Raw genomic sequence first — 19,360 nt, 5'->3', positions numbered from 1 at the left:
TATATTCACAGAATAATGGTGTCTTCTATCAGTATGATACCAAGTGCCTTATGGATCAAATGATCTGCAAAGTTAAATCCAAAAAGATTAAATCCAAAGAGAGCATAAAAAAGTTTTTTTTTGTTTTTTGTTTTTTGTTTTTTTTAATGAAGTGTGAGCCATTTAAAAAGTCTAAAAGTGGATTTATTTGGTATGTTCTTTTAAGCCTAAAAATATATATTTTTTAAAGCTCTATCCCAAGCTTTTCTTCAAGAAGCAAATCCACTGCTTGAACTAAAGGCAAGAATAGCTACAGCTTCCAGCAATTACATATAAAACACTCATTTCATTATCTAAATGAAACTCCAGGGAGTGTGACTAACAAGACGTGAAAGTACTCGGTTGCACCCCATGCCTTGTAATTCTCCCAAGGTGTGATTACTACTCTTCTCTTGAGTATCATAGCTGGTTTTAAATTAAAACAGCATTTGGGATGGGGGCAGGAAAGAGACTGTGTGCCCTTTACACCAACTTACACACATTGTATACCTTTTGCACAGAAAAACAACTCATCATGAAGAAAATGAACATAATGTAGGAATAAAAGTAGAAAAGGGGACTATTATAAAACAGTCCTACCCTCCAAGCCATATTCTAAAGTACAAATAACAGCAATTCTAATTACTAGTGGCTAAGTGAGTAAAACCTATTTGTATAATCCCTGTGATTTGCAGTCACTGTGACAATTTAAGTGTGCCATAATCCTCACCCAACAGCCAATTATCAAGGACTCAGAGGATTTCCCCTAGCCTCTGTCTTGTCCCAACCCCTTTCCTTTAATAAATTATAATCAGCAACTCAGGCCTCAGCTCATGGTAATTCAAGGAAGTCCCAATCTCAAGGTAGAATTTGGTTCTATCTTCAAATATACAGCTGTTCCCTCTTCTATTACTCCTCCAAAAAGGAAGTCACTGATACTTTGGAGCAGATAAGTTTGTTTTTTAATTACATGATATATTCAAGTCAATTCAATAAATATCTATTAAGTGCCTAAGAGGTACCAAGTACAATGCTAAGTCACTTAACTTTCCTGAGCCTCACTTATGAAAAGATTTGAACTAGAAGTCTTCCAAGACTCCTTCCAGCTCTAACACAATGAACCTATGTCCCAGATGTCTTTCTGCACATTCCAAGGACAACCAATTTGGCCTTGATTACTACTTCTCTTTTTGCTTTTACTCTCCCAAGTTTATAGTGCTCCTAATACCCAATTGTTCACCATGTTGCAGAGCTGGTAACTATACACTAGTAACAGACATTCTAGTATTCTATTGTTGTTGTTCAGTCATTTTTCTTCCTGTCCTACTCTATATGACTCCATTTGGGGTTTTCTTGGAAAAGAATAGTTTGCCATTTTCCCCCTCCTCAATTTACAGTTGAGAAACTCAAGCAAACAGGGTTAAGTGACTTGTCCAGATCAAATCACACAGCTAGTGAGTATCTGAGGGTAGATCTGAACTCAAGAAAATAAGACTTCTTAACTTCAGGCATGATACTCTGCCCACTGTGGCACCTGAAGAACAGCCATATAAAACTGATAGAAAGTCTATTTCAGAGTCTACCTCATCACAACTGACTTTATTCTCTAAATCAAGGATTCTTAACCTAAGGCCTGTAAACTTTTAAAAAATACATATTTTTACATTTGTATTTCAATATAATTGCATTTCCATAATTGTAAAGCTGCCTATTATTGCATTTATTTAAAAACACTACTGTGAGAGTTGTGATAGAAAATGCCATAAACATTCAAAGAGAAAACTATGGAGACTGAATGTGGATCAAAGCACAGTATTTCCACCTTTTTGTTTGTTTCTTTCTTTCTCATGGTTTTTCTCCTTTTAATCTGATTTTTCTTGCATAACATGACAAATGTGGAATATGTTTAAAAGAATTGAAAATATTTCATCTCTATCAGATTGCTTGCTGTCCTGAGGAACGGGAAGGTAAGGGAAGAAGAGAAAAAAATTTAGAACACAAAGTTGTACAAAAATGAATGTTGAAAACTATCTTCACATGTATTTGAAAAAACAAAATACTATTGAGGGAAAAAAAATTTTCAAATAAAATAAAAATAGTATTGTGGGAAGAAGCCCACAAACTTCACCAGACTGAAAACTCGTACTCCATAATAAGAAACCTCAACCCACTATTGATGCTGCCATGAAGGTCTCCTCAGCTAGATTTACTTGTGGTAGTCAGATTGAGAAGGGATAGATCAGTTGAATAATCCCTTCTGCTGCATTCACATCAGCATTATTTAACTTACAGTGTTATTAAGGGCAGCAGTTCTAGATCCTGCTCTGGAGAGGATTTGTTAATTATTCCTGTGCTTAGAACCTGAATATGTAACAAAAAACATGTGCCTTACCACCCACATCCACTTATCCATTGATACTGTTCATGCGCCAAAATGTGGTGTTCTTTTTCTTTAAAATAATAATGGCAGAAACAATGCTTGTGTTCACACCTGTACTCATTGGAGTTCACACATTTGGGAGATTTCAGGGTTTAGTATGAGATATCTGAATTCACACCTCCCTTAATCCCTCCCTCGGAGGGGAGGAGTAAACCTTTGGGAGATGATATATAAGAAGTGGACTCAGTCGGGAGTTCAGCTGAATCAGTTGGAGAGAGGAGAGTCAAGTGAGTTCAGCCAGAAGCCCTCTCTTTTACCTTGGTGCTGGCTGGAGGCTGAATAAAGCAGAGGCAGAAGCAAAGGACAAAGCTGCAAAAGCTCTTGGAATCAAGGAGAGAGATAGGCCACTAAGAAAAACTAACCAGGCTATATTGGAGACAATAAAAGATCAGAACTTTTAGCACCTGACTGCACTGGTGATTATTACTTTCAACTGCAACTAAGGCTGGCTCCAGAAAACCTCCCCGAGAAACCTGCTCCCAGAGAGAACCATTATTATTTTAAAGAAAAAGAACACCACAGGATACAAGGAAAATTGTTAGAACTGAGCACCTGACTTTGAATCTTGGGTCTACCACCATTACCTGGGTCTCAGTTTCTTCATCAGCAAAATGAAGGAATTAAACTAGGTAATCTCTAAAAATCCTTTTCAATTACAAATCTATGATTCTGGAGCAGCTAGATGACATAATAGTACTCGCCCTGTAGTTAGGAGGATCTGAGTTCAAATTTGGCCTCAAATACTTGACACTTATTAGCCATGTGACCCTGGACAAGTCACTTAACCCCACTGCCTTACAAAAACAAATCCAGATTTATGATAATATGACCCTATCTCCTCCATACCATCAAGCATTACTGTATCCCTGAGGTCAATAACAACTCTTAATTCAACTCCAATTCTTTCATCCTGGCCTTCTCTCCAGGATACCCCACCATCCTTTAATTTTCCACCTTCTGCAATTGTGGCATACTACATAGAACACTGGACAGAATTCCATCTCAAACCTTTCTTAGCTGTTTGAGCTAATTCTAGGTTTGGTTAATTTGGGTAATTCACAACCTATTTCAATACATAAGATGATACTAGCAACCAATCTCAGTATGTAAAATAAGAATAATTATAGCACAAAAAGGCAGGGAATACTTTACACATCTTAAAGTACTTATCATTCAATAAACTCATACTTTTCAATATTAATTACCTAGATATTTCATGAGTGACCCACTATTCAGAATCTCTTCTTTTCCCAACTATCAGCTTTTCACTCTACCCACTTTTATCTCTTCAATATCTAAACCCCTAAGTTTAAAGTCTCTGAAGTCTCCTTACCAGAGAGAACTCTATAAATACTCCTGCTCCTTAACCTTTTAAGAGACCCTCTCCTAAAGATATCTATCTTCAGTTATTCTTACCATCCACCTTCTTATACCTTATCAGTACTTTCCAACCTTATGGTCTCTTTATAATCTTCACTGGAGATCTCAACTTGTTCTTTGATGCTGTCAGGAGAGTTTCTTTTTAACTCCTAAATAATTAAGGGCAATACCTCTTTGGATTCAGTCTTCAGAGGAATGTCATGAAAGGGGGAGATGTAGTGACCAGCTGTAGTCTCTGCAAGATAAAAGCAAAGAACATTAAAACTGTGGACCATGTCCTATGTTTATGCCATGGCAACTAATGTGCATCATTGAACATTTTTATTCAAAATACTGTTTTCTGGAAATTAAAGCCAACTTTTAAAATCTGTTCTAATCTGTTCATCAGAAAGCAATTCATAATAAATTAAATTTTTTTTTGAAGTTCATAAATCTTTCACTTAGCCCCATGGCATCCAGCTCTATAGCTACAATGCTACACAAATAATATTAAAAAATCAAAGTTTGAAAAAGTGTCTAAATGGCCCAGCTGGAACATATCGAAGATACCCACGTCTCATGAGTACCTTCTGCCTCTCAATGGATCATCTCCCTAAAGAGTATGTCTGTGAGTTCCAGGCTCTCTATTTAAGGAGTGAGCTGAGTATAGTTTTTGCCCCATATTCCAATAGCTACATTGCTTTTGGACTTCTTTGACTTTCTCCATACCACCATTCTCCCCATCCCTGCTCTGGATAATAACATAATATAACAACTATTACTACTAACATTTGTATAGAGCTTATTATATATGCTAAGCACTGTTGCTAAATACTTTATAATCTTATTTGATCTTCACAACCCTAGGAAGCAAGTGCTATCTGTAGCCATATTTTACAGATAAAGAGGTAAAGCAAACAGAGGGATGTCTACATCCCAACCCATCCTTCCTTTCAGCTTTTTTTAGTTTCTTGTCTTCTCCTATTAAATAGTAAGCTCCTTGAAGACAGGGACTGTCTTTTCTTTAAAACAAAAACCAAAAACAAACAAACAAACAAAAAAGCCTTGCATTTGTATTGCCAGAACTAAGCACAGAGGCTGGTACACAATAGGAATTTAAATTTTTCTCGACTAACTTGAATTATTGGCGAGAAGAGAGAGCAGTTCACTCACTTTCAAGTGAAGTAATATAAATTTACATCAGTGAAAAAATGATGTAAATGGCTAGAAACCTTTAGTGGAGGTGAGGAATGTCATGTATGTGGCTGTTTCCTCCATGGATGCACATATTTGTGACCTTGAAGGAGACCTATGCTTTAAGAAGACCTCTGTCCTCCCAGAGTTCATATAAAGAGACAGGAAGAAAGACATGGTTGGAAGTACTATCATATTCCAGAGAACAATCTAGTAAATAAATTTCCAGAGCAACCCAAATGAGAGGAAATGACCACAGAACTTCAAGTCTAAAATATCTTTAATGATTCAGATTTTTTTTTTCTTAAAATTATGGGCTAAGAAATGCATCCTCTATATGATCAATGTATATACTTTTCAAAGAAAAAAATTGGTACAACATACTGAGGAGGTGTGAGAATTGAGGGTAAGAGATCCCCTAGCAGCAATGGAATCCCCTTGGCCAGTTGCATAGGTTTTGTGAAAGAATTAGTAAACCCCAATAAATACAGGCATAAGGTTTGTGGCAAAGAATGGATTTATTTAAGCTTTTGCTAAGAAGACAGCTTTCTTAGTCTTGAGATCTTTTGAAGAGAATGTGTCTCTGTTTTTTAAGAGACAGCTTAAAGGAGAATCCTTAGGGATAGAGGTAGATTGTCCCATTTTGCTACAAGCCTTAGATTTCCCTAATTCTACAGCATCTCATTCTCCTAGGCATCCCTAGGGAAAGAGAAATGACAAAATGTTCTCTGATTAGGGGACTTTTTGTCAGAATGTAGAAATTCCAGTTTGGGCAACCCCAGACAGAATTCTGCTGAGCATGGAGCTCCCAACAACCCAAATTTTCTCAGGAATCTGGGTGTCCTAGCTATAGAATAGACAACCAGCAAAAATGGGCTTCCCTCGGCAAGACTCTTGGGGATACCGGTACGGGCCGCCAAATGATGAGATGTGAGAATTGAGGGTAAGAGATCCCTTAATAGCAATGGAATCCCCTTGGCCAGTTGCATAGGTTTTGCGAAACAATTCACAAACTCCAATAAATACAGGCACAAGGTTTATGGCAAAGAATGGATTTATTTATGCTAAGACAGCTTGTTTAGAAGATAGCTTTCTTAGTGGGCAAAGAATCCTGTTAGGATGTTTTTTTTGTTTGTTTTTTTTTTTTTTTTGCAAAGATGGGTTTACACTGAGAAGAAAATATCTTCATCAATGAGCTAAGTCCAGAGGGGCATTTAGCAAAGATTCGGGGTTCAGAGTCACCTTTTATTAGCCTTCTGAGGTTTGAGGCTAAGGAGATTAAGGACTAATTTTTTGATTAAATAGAGGACAGTGATTACGCACCTGGCCAAGATCTCCAATAGAATGAGATTACTTATCATGAATGGGTGTGGTCCCTTCCAGAGGCCAGGAGGAGAACCTTCCCCAAAAAGTTCTTTTCCAACACTTCCCCCCCCCAAAGATTAAAGAAAACATAGTTTACATCAATACCCTTAGTTAGAAAATCATTTTTTAAAAGTCATAAATTTATGTCATGGAATATTTTAACTTTGGAATTTCTTGATTTAGGGTATGTTTTCCTTTCTAATTTCTTTCTCAACATAGTTTTCAAATTCAGCTTTTCAAATGTTTAATTAGCTTTTTAATCTTGCTTCCATTGGCAACATGAAAAGAAAGGCAGTTGAAAGAATGACTATTCTTGACAAGTCAGGAATAATGATGAAAAAGAGATAATCATATCAAGTTCTGTCTTATTTTCTAGAATTCAGAGTTATAGAGGGCATTCTACATGTGTTCTAGCCCACCTTACTTCAACAAAAGAGAAATGATGGGAAAGGAAATGTTAAAGTCTTCTCAATAACTCATCAACATTTTAAGCACCTATTATGTGCAGAATGATATGCCAAGTGCTAGAAAGATAAGGATGAAAAAAAGCCAAGTGAATAGTCCTCAAGGAGCTTACCAAAATAAGAGAAAATAAAAGAGAACTGACTTCGGAGTCATAAGAATTGGGTTCAAATTCTGCCTTTGATATATAATAGCAGCATGAGTTTGAGCACATCATTAACTTTGCTGGGTTAATGGGTTCCTCCCTGAATGGCTTGAATTAACCTTCATGGGTTCCTTGCCTGAATGGCTTGAATTAGACAACCTCCGAAGAGATCCCTTTCATCTCCTGATTTATGAGCCTATAATGGGGTACAGAGTGGGAGTTGGGGAGAATAAGATAGAAATATGATAACAAGACAGGATATAATTAGGGTAAGGAAAGGATTCAAAACCCATAGGAAATTAAGGAAGGAGGCAATCACTTTCAGTTATAATGATCAGAAAACAGCTCATCATCTAGTTAGACCATAACAAACCACATATGCCATGATTTAGCTAATCATTTTTCAATCAATGGGTCCTCACTTTGTTTCCAGTCTTTGCTACCACCAAAAGCACTGCCATAAGGAGGTGAGTATATATGGAATATTTCCCTGTGTCAGGGACAGCCTAAGGAATAAAAATGGACAGCACCAACATGTCTGGGTCAGAGGGAATAAATAATTAAATCATTTTTAAAAAACAGTTCCAAATTCTTCTCCAGAATACTGGACCAATTCACAGAGTCCATGGATTTTATCATCTCTGTTAATTTTCTGGGTATGAGGTGAACTTCCTTAAAATAAACTTCCTGAAATAAACTAAACTCAAAAGAACAGGAATAGGATATCTTTAATCAAAATAATAGGAAAGCTAACCCACTATGCAGGGAACATCCCACCAGCAGACCCAGAGGAAGAATTTCTTATTAGTTTTAGGAGAAAAGGGGTACAAAGTCACATGAAGGAGCAAGGTTTAGTAATAAGATCCTAGTCACCAGGTGATCTTGGCAAAAACACTCACTTCTCGTGATTAATTTGTCCTTTATTATCTAATAAATCTCAATGAACAGGACGAGAAAATTAGGAGCTGGGGTGCAGCTCAAGCTAAGTTCCTTTCCCAAGTAAGATGGAAAGGTCCTAAATAAGATGGAAAGGTGTGGTTCAGGTCAAAATAATGGAGAGTAAATATTAGTATCATTTAAGGAGTGGCAAGTACATATACTATTAATAACTTCCTGTCATTATATTAACAATTGTTCTGTCACCTTAATTTGTATTTTTGTATTAATAGTAATAGCAACAACTTTTTTCATATAGCTGTGACAATTCTCAATACATCTTCTGAAAACTACTCAAGTCCTTTGAACATTTATATTTTGGGGAGCAAATGAGGAAACTGAGTAAAAATTGTGTTAATATTACAGCATAGTGTTAGCCTCATAGTGGCTCTCATGCCTCTTGCATTTCTCCACTGAAACCAAGATCTATTCTGGAGGACCTCCAGAAAGCTAGCCCAGCCCCAGGCGAAGGAGACAGACTGTGAAGGAGATAATAAAGACTTTGGACTTTTTCCCTGACTATTCTCATGGTTATTATACTGCTGGGACCAAGGCTGGTCCCGAGACCTGCAGAAAGCTAATCAGAACATTACATTTTGGCGCCCGAACGAACGTGAAAATAAGGATTTACACTCAGTAGTCCAGAGTGACATGATCCTGAGTTCAGTGGAAAAGTCTCCGTGACCTGGAAATTAGGGTAAGTACAAAAATAGACAAGCAGGAAACTTTGGTAAGGGTTAAACTAGTGTTTCAGCTGAAATGGGACAAATGCTTACAAAAGAGCCTTCCCCACCCCAAGAGAAGTATGTAGAATGCTAATAAAAAAACAAGGTTTGATTCTAAATTGGAAGCAGATCAATGAACTCTTAGAAACATCACAGTCTGTCTCCTTTGCCTGAGGCCCGGCTAGCTTTCTGAAGGCCCTCCAGAATAGGTCTTGGTTTCAGTGGAGAAGGCAGGAGAGCCACCAAAAGCTGGTCAAGTTTTCTCTCTCAAAGTGCAGGAGGCAGGAGAGCCACCATGAGGCTGATCAAAAATGGAATCTCTCTGCTCTCAGTGAAGAAGTGAAGGAGACAGGACCACCACCAGTTAGGATCTTTATTTTCTGGTCTGTCTTCCTCCCAGATCTCTTACCTCTTACATATTTTATTATAAGTACATCATCAAGCAGAACCAGGAGATCATATACACTTCGACAACGATATTGTATGAAGATGTATTCTGATGGAAGTGGATTTCTATGACAAAGAGACTTAACTGAGTTTCAATGGATAAATGATGGACAGAAACAGCTACACCCAAAGAAGGAATACTGGGAAATGAATGTGAACTATTTGCATTTTTGATTTTCTTCCCGAGTTATTTTTACCTTCTGAATCCAATTCTCCCTGTGCAGCGGGAGAACTGTTCGGTTCTGCAAATATGTATTGTATCTAGGATATACTGCAACATATTTAACATATATAGGACTGCTTGCCATCTTGGGGGGGGGAGGGGGTGGAGGGAGGGAGGGAAAAAACGAAACATAAGCGAGTGCAAGGGATAATGTTGTATAAAAATTATCCTGGCATGGATTCTGTCAATACAAAGTTATTATTAAATAAAATAAAATTTTAAAAAATAAATAAATAAATAAATAAATGGAAAGTAAATGATGAAAACTATCTTTGCATGTATTTGGAAAAATAAAATACTATTTAAAAAAAAATAAATAAGTACATCATCATAGGTGTCAATCTTGTAGAACAGATTCCAACTTGTAGAACTATACTAAGTACTAAGTACATATAAACTAGAGAATCAGTATCTTAATTCTACTGAGTTAACACCTTGTTATAGGATTAAATCAGAGTTCCTGCCTTTTACAGTTTTCTATTTGTATCTGAAGATGCCTCTGAATATTCAAGTAGGGTAGGGGAGTCTAGCACCCATCCCACAGATGTAGAACTAAGTAATAGGAGAAATTTTAATTGTTCACAGCAGGCCAAACTATATAACAAAAATGACAACATTACTAAGTTAATTCCCTTATTTCGTACCATAGCAATCAAATACCAAACTACTTTATATATTACTTTAATAGAAAAAATGTTTATTCATCTAGAATAGATCATTAATCTCAAGGGAGATCATGCAATAAAGTAGGAAGGAAGATGTTTTGGGCTCTGAATTTGAAACAAAGGGTTCTTACAAGGTGCTAAGTCAGTGAAATTGATAGAGACAATGGTTGTTTAGCATAGTGCTTAACAGTTCCCTAGTTCAGTACATGTACTTAGTACTTAGTATAGTTCCACAAGATTTACACCTATGACAAGAGAGCATATAAGCTTGAACAAAGTTAGCCAGAATCAGAACTGGAAGACAAGAGATCATGGTGATGGTCCTCCTGCCTCCCCCACAGAAACCAAGATACATTCAGGAGCATCTCAAGAAGCTGGCAGAGGCAGAGAACACAAAGGACTGGCGGCAGGAGCTTAAGCTCTCTGAACCAAGGAAAGAGATAGACCTCTAAGAAAGCTAACCAGGCCCCAGGAAAGGAGACAAGACTTTGAAAGAGACAATAAAGGATTTGGACTTTAACACCTGGCTGTCCTTGTGGTAATTATTGAACTGAAAGGAAAGCTGCTCCCAAAGACCCCAAAGAAACCAAACCAAAAAAACCCATCAGAGAATACTACGGGAAGATATTCTAGGTTTACCTGCTTCTGGTTTTTTAAAATAAATTTACCAGTGTAAGAGTTTATACAGAAACAAATTAATCCAGTGGCCTAGGGTTCAAAAAACCCAAAGACCTCAAGCTACTGCAAAAAGACTCAATCTTTAACAAAAACTTCTGGGAAAACTGAATAGTATACTGGCAAAAATTAAGTTTACATCAATATTTTATGACAAGATAAGCTCCAAATGGATATGCAACCTAGGTATAAAAAGTCATATCATAAGCAAATCAAAAAGAGAAGAAACAGCTTTTGGTTGGAAGAATTAAAAACTAAGGGGTTGCCCATTAACAAGTGAGTAATGACTGAACAAATATTGTTATCTGGTTTTAGTGGAATACTACTGCACTTTAAGAAATAAGAGATGGTTTCAGAAAAAATTGAGAACACCGCTATGAACCAATATACAGGATAAGAAAAAGATTTTTGAATATGGGTAATATGGGTACTCGTTTTACTTGATAATGGATATATGATATAATCTTTTTTAATTCTTTCTTTTCTTTTTTTTTTTTTTTGCTTCTTTCTTCTTTTTTCCTCACTAGGATCCAGTGCAGTCATGAGTCAGAAAAAAGCAAAACAATTAAAAAATACACAAAAAAGGAATCCCTATACTAAAAATGAATGGAAACTATTAAAGTACTTGTAAGCTCCCAACTTATAAGATATGGTTCAACAGAGAACCTTTGAGGGGTAAAAAGCCCTTGTTGCTCAGTCCTATTTAACCCTTTGTGACTACATTTGGGTTTTTTTTTTTGGGGGGGGGAGGGGATTGACAAAGATACTTCAGAGATTTGCCATTGCCTTCTCCAGCTCATTTTACAGATGAAGAAACTGAGGCAAAGAGTTAAGTAACTTGGTCAAAATTCCACACTTAGTGTCTAAGGCTGGATTTGAACCTAACTCCAAACCCAGCACTTCCCTCCTGTGCCACCTACTACCTAGGTGTTGTGGTACATAGCCAAATAAAAATTACTTTTGGACTCTGCATGTCATTAATTCATTAAGGATAATCAAGAGCTAATAACAAACATCCTAAGTGTGGGAAACATCATTCTTCCTATCCATCAAAAGAAACTTACACTGATTTTAAGCAGAGAATTTCCAGGCAAAAAGCCCAAGCAATGTATCCAAGAAGATATGGATGAGTAGGATCTTTAGTCTCTACACAGACAATGTGGAAGTCAGGTGCAGTAATGAACAGAGTTCTGGATTTGGAAATAGAAAAACCTGGTTTGAAATCCCATTTCATGCACTAAATAAATGTTACTCTAAGCAAACTTCTCAATACCCTTTCTTCTTATATGTGAAATGAGGAGGCTAGAATCAATGGCCTGAAATGCCCCTTTCAGCTCTAAATCTATGATCCTACAAATTTAAATTCCATTGTGATTTCACAACTATAAGATAATGCAAGTGTAACAATCAGACAAACAAAGGAGGCAAAAAGTCACTTCATTTACCAAAAAAAAAGCTATTTCCCCACAGATAAATAATCAAAGGCTATGAATATGATGTTCTGAAATGATGAAATGCAAAGTTATCAACTATTGTATGAACAAATGGTCCAAATCACTAAGAATCAGAAAATCCAATTTCAAACAACTCTTAGATTTCACCTCATACCCAGTAAAGATGGCAATTAGGAAAATTCTTGGAGCTTTGGGAAAATAAGCAAATTTAGCACAATAACTGGTACTAATACTAACCATTTTGAAAAACATTTTGGAACTACACTAAATAAAATATAATCTTTTACTGAGAAATACTACTAAATTAGGTTTATATTCCAAGGGGATCAAGAACTCCATTCTTCTTTCAAGCAAATATGCCTGGAAATATGAGAAATATTTCTATTTTAAATCATTAAAAAAAAAAAAAACACTCCTTCTGGAAGCAGAACTACACTAATTCTTTTCTTATAGAAATGAATTTAAAGTTGCATCACAACATAGCATATAAGCATTGTAGGTTACAAACACCTAAAGTTTGTGCGAGGACAAGTGGCTAGTTGCATATTACCACACACTACTTAAAAACACCTTGAGGTATCAGCTACTACACGGCCACAAAGCTGTATTGAATCGACAGCACTATCTGGTGGTAGTGTGAGGAATTGTCTGACTCAACATTTTTTCCCTCAACTATTCCTTTCTTTCCACTCAGGAAGAAAATATCAGGGTCTACATATTTCTTGTCTTCAGCAGCTCACTGCTCAGCTGATTTTCTCTCAGATAATCTCTTTCTCCCATGAACACTCACATCCTTTTTAACATCCTTCTTACTCCATTCTCTCTTTTTTCTCCTGTTTAACTCAGGCTCTCCCTTCATTCTACTAAGGCAAAAAAAAAAGTGACCCTAATCATAGCTGGTAAGCTGAGTAGTGTTGATTGATGGGAAGAAAAAAAAAGCCAGAAATTAGAAATAAAATTTAATCACCTCATAAACCTTTCAAAATAAATTAACTTCTTCATCAAAATCAATACCAATATCTATCAGTTCCCCACTAATTAAATCATTTTTCTTCAAAAATATAGCAACTGTTTAAAAATTTTTAAATTATTTTATAATTTTTTTTGTATTTTAAATTTAGGAGTAATAGTATTGTATTTATTGTAATTGTGTTCGATGTGTTTACTTTTTTATTGCAAATCTACAGCATTTCAATGCATGATGGAAGGATAGAAGGAAAGACTGATTTATTAGACACTTAGTATGTGTTAAGGCAAATAAGATAGTTTGAGATCCCTGCCACCATAGTACTACTTCTGTGAAATATATTCTCCATTCCAAAAAACTAACTGATTAAAATTTTGGAGCACAATCCCTTCATTAAACTCCCAGAAAGCTGTCCCCCTTTTCTATTCCCAAGAAAAACAATTCCTGTGCACTTGTTCATATCTATTTGAATAATCTTCACCAAACAAAGACACTACAGTAAATGATTTGCATCCAAATAAACTGCAATAGTCATAGTTTTTACCACACAACCAATCAAGCTATTATCGTTTTTTAAAACAAGAGAATCAGTGGAAGGGATGTCAATTCCTACCCTAAATCTGGCATAAATTACTTTATGTGACATTGGGCCATTCCTTTAACTTCTAAATTTCAAAATCTTCAAAAGCAGTGGAGTTATAAATAAAATCTCTTCCAATTCTAAATCCTATGGGCCTAACACAAGATGATCTTTAGTCTCATAAGTCTTATGATTCTTTCAGATAAGGGGTAACTCACACAAGTAAATAAACCCTCAGTCAAAGACTGAGAGGCTAGACATCAAATTGTTTTTTTAAAAAAAAAAAAAAAGCCAACTTCAATAAGGAAAACCAAGGGTCGAATCTTGCCTCTGGTAAAAAGTATGACCCCGATAGAACAAATCACTTGTGTCCTAGGCAAGTCTAAGAGCTTTAAAGGTCAGAGTAGGGCTTGTATGCATTAGTAGTACCCCCCCCCCAAGAAATCATTAATCCAATTTTTAAAATAATACTCTTTATTAGAAGACAAGATTCTATTTACCTCTTCGTCATACCTACTTTCTCTCACCTTAGTAAATTGTGCCTAATGGGAGACAAGTCATAGGATCATAGAGACTATAAAATAGGAAATTATACATATTTCTGATGAATGTCACATTCTTCTCCTTCCGGGGAGTTGCACAGAATTAATACAAGAACTGTCATATTAGTCTAATTTAAAAACTAGAGATTAGAGAATTGCCACTAGGTGGCACCCCCTTTCTGCCTCCCTTTCCCCCCCAGAAAAGAAATTTGATCCCTCTGTTCATGTAGCCTTTTCCAAAAAAAAAAAAAAAAAAGCTGCCCTGTCTCCCCCTCCCCCCAAGCCTAGGAGAGAAACTGTTAACATTAGTTGTTCCCTAGCTTGAAACTTTTAAACCTTCAGTCTTTTAATTCCCACAAGTGATTTCTATACTGCTAGGGAAGGAACAATCAGCTCTTGACAGGGTCTCCTTCGGTAAAGAGAGCAGCTCCGCAAGGCTCCAGGAGGGGAATCCACAAAGGTGGTAGGAAAGGGAGGGGAGGAAGTGACCTTGAAGCAATGCTTGGAAGGGAAGGAGGAAAAGAGGGAAGGGGCAGGAGAAAGCCAGCCTTCTGTATTTTAGGAGATTCAGAATTCACGTAAATAGGATGAATACAAAACCGTTCGACTCAACACAGGAAAATTTGGGAGGATTGAAAGGAGGCTTCCCTTAAGAAGTGGTCAGAGGGAATATGAGAGAGGAGAGGGAAGGGGAGAAGACAAGAGGAAGGGGGGAAGGAAGAAAAGGTGGGAGGGAATGCTGGGGAGAGGGAGAAGAGAAAGTGGGAGGGAGGAAGCAAGGAGGAGCAAAAGAAAATAAGCGGGAAGGGGAGGGAACGAACTAAACCGAGGAGGAAGACGAGGCCTCGGGGGAGGGACGGGAAGAGGCTGGCCGGCGGAAGGGGGCGGAAACCCAGGGCTGGGATTGGTCCTGTGGCCTGGGGCATATCGCCTCGGGGCAGCAGACCCTGAGAAGGGCGGGCCGCCAATCTCGCCGGTCTCTTCCAATACTCACTAAAATAGAGGCGATATTGATCAGAGCACGGGAGGCCCCGCTCCTCCGTGATGTACTCGCTCATGGCTCGGTGCGACGGTGGTGACGGCCACGAACGTCCGACCCAGGCTACGGTCCCGGTAGTCCGCAGCGGCAGCCACAGCTTCGGCAGCCACAGCAACCGCAGTGCGCTCATGGCCTCTGACAAGCCTTCTCTTCTTCCTCTTCCTCCTCCCGCCCCCCTCAGGCCCCAGGCTCCAGCAGCTTCCCGACCACGCCTCCGCCACCTGGCCCCGGTCCCAGGGAGGCTAATTAGATACCGAAAGCATTGCTGGGGTTAAAAAGAATACAAAAGAGACCTAGAGACATATCACCTACGAGGCATGAGATTTTTTTTTCCTTCTGTTTAAAAAATAAAAAGGCAAGGAGGAGAGGGAGAACTTCGGGGAGGGAGTAAGCATTTATATAGCACATACTCTGTGGCAGGCACTTGCTAAAGCATCTTTTTCACATATTAACTCATTCGAGCTTCACAACAACCCAAATAGCTGTGATTGGACTCTCATTTTATAATTAAGGCAACTGAAGCAATTGAGTCCAGTGACTTCTTCAGAGTTGAACTCAGGTCTTCCTGACTATTCCTCTAGCTATTGTGCCACCTAAGCCATCTCAAGGAAAGACTCTCATCTGACAAAAAGATACAGAATTGTCAGAAATGAGGTTTGGATCAACAGCTACCATGTACCAAGATAAACGCCAGCTGGATACACGATGTAGATATAAAATGTCATCTCATAAACACAGGAACAATATTTCAGCTCTATAGAGAGATAGAGGACAGAAAGGATCAGCAAGATGAAATGAACATTTTAATGGCAAAATGAAGAGTTCAGCACAAATCCAAGAGAGCTAAGATTAAAAGGAAAATAAGTGATGGGAGGAATCTGATAAAGGTTCATACACATAATGTAATATAGCTTCCAGGGGAGATAGCAATGATTTTGAGGTCCCCCCTGACCTTGCAGTGCTATTGTCCTAACAATCTGTCAGTGATTATAAGGGTCTTCTGGTCTAGAGAACGAGATAAAATGAGATCTTTCAAGACAGTTGTGAAAATCGAGTAAGGCTTCATCTATTTCAAAGTTTGAGTAGGCCTGAAGGACTTTAAGGTCAAGGGCATACTTAGTGTCTCCTCCCTGCAAAGTGTCTCCTCCCTGCTATCTTAAGGACATACTTAAAGTCTCTTCCTGCTATCCCCTCCCTGTTAGCCCCCTAAGGACATACTTAAAGTCTCTTCCTGCTATCCCCTCCCTGTTAGCCCCCTAAGGGCATACTTAAGTCCTCTTCTTGTTATCCTCCCTATTTCAGCCAAATATGGCAACTAAGCACTTGTTGGTCAAGTTCAATTTCTTGGGTAGTTTCCGAGTTTAGAATGTAAGATCCTCAGCCAATAAGGATGAGGGTCAGTGGTGGGAGGGGGAATTTGGGTTAGGGATAAAAGCGCTGACCCTACCCCCTATGGTGTCTCCTCCCTTCGATTGTCTGCTCGATTAGTGGAATGCCAGTTCTGGGGAACGTAAATAAACTTTGCTTTGCTTCTAGAGATCTATCCAGTTGTTCTGACCCACACACTAGGAATGTAGTAATTAGACTTTAGGGAAGATATATTGGTGATCCTGAAACCCCCGACCTTAAAGTGCTATTGTTCTGACAATCCTGTCTGTCAATGATTCTAAAGTCTTCTGTCCTTAGAATATTCTGTCTTACAAACATTACTAACTTCAGATAGATAATCTGTTGGCCAATAATAACCAAGTTTCTGAGACATGAAGTTCTGATCCAACGCTGTCTTATAAGTCTACTTTCTCTGGGTTCCTTGCTAATCTAGAAGAGATTAGTGGAGTTTAGCCCACTTCAATTGATATTATAATTCCAATAAACTTTTCTTCTTGGAACAGGAAAATGGATTCAAGCCTGCACATTCTTTTGAGACACCTCACTGCACCAATTTATGATCCCAAACTCTGGGGTCCTCTTCCCTGTAGAGGGCTGAAACTCCAAAAAGGTATGCTTGAATCAGACAGCAGAACACTTAAGGCTAATTACCTATTCGATGTGAGATAATGGCTCTATATACATATTTAGATGAGATGGTGATGTGAAGGCTCTCTTCACCATTGGTGCTTGCTGAATGTTTTGGTGCTGAGATAATCATAGACAAGGATTGGAGAGCTGGGGAAAGGCACTTGGCCACAGGAGGAAGAGGAGAGAAACTCCAGACTCCAGAATCAAGGATATATCTTTGGCAAGCCCTGTGCCTCCTTCACTTCTCCCCTTAAAAGACCAAGAGCTTTGAGTATCTTTACGTAGATACATATATATCTTTACTATATCTTTACATACATATATATGTATATATATATATATCTTCCAATGAGGCTAGCTGAGCTTGCTTCTAAAAACTGAACTTTCATTTTATGTATCTACATATGTATGTGTATGTGTATGTATTGAGATATATAGATAACAAAGTAATCCAAATTATTAACAGTCTTGGGGGGACAGGGGAAACATCCTAGATCACTAAAAATGAGGGAAATGTAAATTAAAACAACTCTTGGGATTCCAGCCTATACCATCAGACTGACAAACAATGAAAAAAAAAATGGAAAATGACAAATGTTGGAGGGGAACAGAAAAACATATACAAGTTGTACAATGTGTGAGACTATGAATTGGTCCAGCCAACTAAGAAATAATTTGGAACTGTGCCCAGAAAATTACTAAATTGTACATTCTCCTTGACCCAGATTTACCACTATTAGAACTATACCCAGAAGAAAGCAAAGAAAGAAAAAAAGGATCTATATGTGCAAAAATATTAACAGCTGCATTTTTCTTGGTAGTCAAAAATTTGAAACAAAGGAGATAAGACTATTGAGGAATGACTAAACAAATTGTGTAAATGAATGAAATATAATATTACACCATAAGACATATTGAAATGGACAGGTTTTTTTTGTTTGTTTTTTTTTCTTTTTTTTTTCTTTTTTTCTTTTTTTTTAAATTTTAATATCTTTTTATTGATAGAACGCATGCCAGGGTAATTTTTTATAGCATTATCCCTTGCACTCACTTCTGTTCTGATTTTTCCCCTCCCTCCCTCCACCCTCTCCCCCAGATGACAAGCAGTCCTTTACATGTTGAATAGGTTACAGTATATCCTGGATACAATATATTTGTGCAGAACCGGACAGTTTTCTTGTTGTACAGGGAGAATTGAATTCAGAAGGTATAAATAACCCGGGAAGAAAAACAAAAATGCAAGCAGTTTATATTCATTTCCCAGTGTTCTTTCTCTGGGTGTAGCTGCTTCTGTCCATCTTTGATCAATTAAGGCTCTCTTTATCGAAGAGATCCACTTCCATCAGAATACATCCTCAAACAGTATCGTTGTTGAGGTATATAATGATCTCCTGGTTCTGCTCATTTCACTCAGCATCAGTTCATGTAAGTCTTGCCAGTCCTCTCTGTATTCATCCTGCTGGTATTCCTTACAGAACAATAATATTCCATAACATTCATATACCACAATTTACTCAACCATTCTCCAACTGATGGGCATCCTTTCATTTTCCAGCTTCTAGCCACTACGAACAGGGCTGCCACAAACATTTTGGCACATACAGGTCCCTTTCCTTTCTTTAGTATCTCTTTGGGGTATAAGCCCAGTAGAAACACTGCTGGATCAAAGGGTATGCACAGTTTGATAAGTTTTTGAGCATAGTTCCAAATTGCTCTCCAGAATGGCTGGATGTGTTCACAATTCCACCAACAATGTATCAGTGTCCCTGTTTTCCCACATCCCCTCCAACATTCCGCATTATCTTTCCCTGTCATTCTAGCCAGTCTGACAGGTGTGTAGTGGTATCTCAGAGTTGTCTTAATTTGCATTTCTCTGATTAATAATGATTTGGAGCATATTTTCATATGTCTATAAATAGTTTCAATTTCTTCGTCTGAGAATTGTCTGTTCATATCCTTTGACCATTTATCAATTGGAGAATGGTTTGATTTCTTATAGATTAGAGTCAATTCTCTATATATTTTGGAAATGAGGCCTTTATCAGAACCTTTGATTGTAAAAATGTTTTCCCAGTTTATTGTTTCCCTTCTAATCTTGTTGCATT

General features: G+C 37.6%; 1 protein-coding gene across 1 annotated transcript in view; it reads right to left on the bottom strand.

Annotated features, from left to right (window-relative positions):
* The window catches only part of PPA2 (inorganic pyrophosphatase 2), a 127,798-nt gene extending 112,331 nt beyond the window's left edge, over positions 1–15,467 (bottom strand). Inside the window, exons 1-2 of the mRNA XM_051967443.1 lie at positions 15,192–15,467; positions 4,009–4,073 (exon numbers count right to left, since the gene is read on the bottom strand). Coding sequence (XP_051823403.1) covers positions 4,009–4,073; positions 15,192–15,366 — 240 coding nt within the window. The 5' untranslated portion in view covers positions 15,367–15,467. The remainder of the gene's footprint in view (positions 1–4,008; positions 4,074–15,191) is intronic.
* Between the last annotated feature and the right edge of the window lie 3,893 nt (positions 15,468–19,360).

The sequence above is a fragment of the Antechinus flavipes genome, chromosome 6, assembly GCF_016432865.1.
Source record: "Antechinus flavipes isolate AdamAnt ecotype Samford, QLD, Australia chromosome 6, AdamAnt_v2, whole genome shotgun sequence".
Taxonomy (NCBI): domain Eukaryota; kingdom Metazoa; phylum Chordata; class Mammalia; order Dasyuromorphia; family Dasyuridae; genus Antechinus; species Antechinus flavipes.
The sequence above is the reverse complement of the archived record's forward strand: the minus strand, read 5'-3'. Positions and strand labels throughout refer to the sequence as shown.